General features: G+C 37.5%; 1 protein-coding gene across 1 annotated transcript in view; it reads right to left on the reverse strand.

The window, feature by feature from the left end:
• The window catches only part of LOC122145521, a 2,799-nt gene extending 1,924 nt beyond the window's left edge, over positions 1 to 875 (reverse strand). Inside the window, exon 1 of the mRNA XM_042759276.1 lies at positions 92 to 875. Within this exon, the coding sequence (XP_042615210.1) occupies positions 92 to 875 (784 nt within the window). The remainder of the gene's footprint in view (positions 1 to 91) is intronic.
• Between the last annotated feature and the right edge of the window lie 198 nt (positions 876 to 1,073).

The raw sequence follows: 1,073 nt of genomic DNA on the forward strand, positions 1-1,073 counted from the left end.
TTAATTTTTTTGTTTTTTTTGTGTTTATTTTTTTTTTTGTTTGTGTGGAGTGAATGAAGTGATTCATGTCGTCCATGCTGTCTTCCCCGGCCTTCAGTCTGTCTGTTGTTGAATAAGAAATGAACAGGTTGGCCGCTTTTGTCTCGTCTGCAGGGGATTTTAGCTTTATTAATTGCACCAAGGATGTTTGTGGGTGGCAGACCATCAGAGTGTGTGATTAGGATCACAATGTTGTTCACAATGTCTCTACCAAACAAAGACAGAACTGAACTGATAATGTAATGTTGTCTGTCTGAGAGACGATTCTTAGATGCCTGAATCACAAAACACACAGCGTCAACTTCACAAACTCCATCTTTGCTCTGAAACAGAGTGGCTAAATTCTCAGCAACTTCCAGATCTTTGTCCAGTCCTCTAGTGTCTCCGTAGCCTGGAGTATCAATGATGGTGAGTGATATGGGACTCTTTACATGAAAGACCTCATACATGGTGATTTCAGAGGTTTGTGATTCTGATTGATGTCGGGCTTCTTCTTCTTCTGTGATTTCATACCATTCTTCTTCTTCAAACTTCACTCCCAGTAAGTAGTTGACCATGCTGTTGATGAGAGTCGCCTTGCCGACGTCTCTCTCCTGCACCAGAAGAACAATTTTGTTTGGTTTACTGGGTGTCTTTTTTTCCCAAGTCCATTTTCTGACTTCTCTCCCATATTCATCAAGCATGTTTATCTCTGTATGTAGATGGTAATGCTTTTGAGGACCTTCATGAATCAGAGTTAGCTTGTTTTCTCTTGAAATCTCAGCTCTCTGTAAAAATGCAGATGGAGGCACATATATTTTTTGAGACTGTCTGTGGAGAAAGTATACAAAAATCATGAGTACATCAAAATACATATATTATGTGTTACATACATTTTCAACATGAACATAATAGTGCAATTGTTTTTGCATTAATTAATTTGACCTAAATAGTTGAATGGGGCACACTTAATTTTGATCTATTTACTTAATGTTCTGAATAGTTTTGAAAATAATAGCCTACTGTAAATGCTTGATATGCAAATAAAGCTTTGA

This window comes from Cyprinus carpio, chromosome A7, assembly GCF_018340385.1.
Source record: "Cyprinus carpio isolate SPL01 chromosome A7, ASM1834038v1, whole genome shotgun sequence".
NCBI classification, from domain to species: domain Eukaryota; kingdom Metazoa; phylum Chordata; class Actinopteri; order Cypriniformes; family Cyprinidae; genus Cyprinus; species Cyprinus carpio.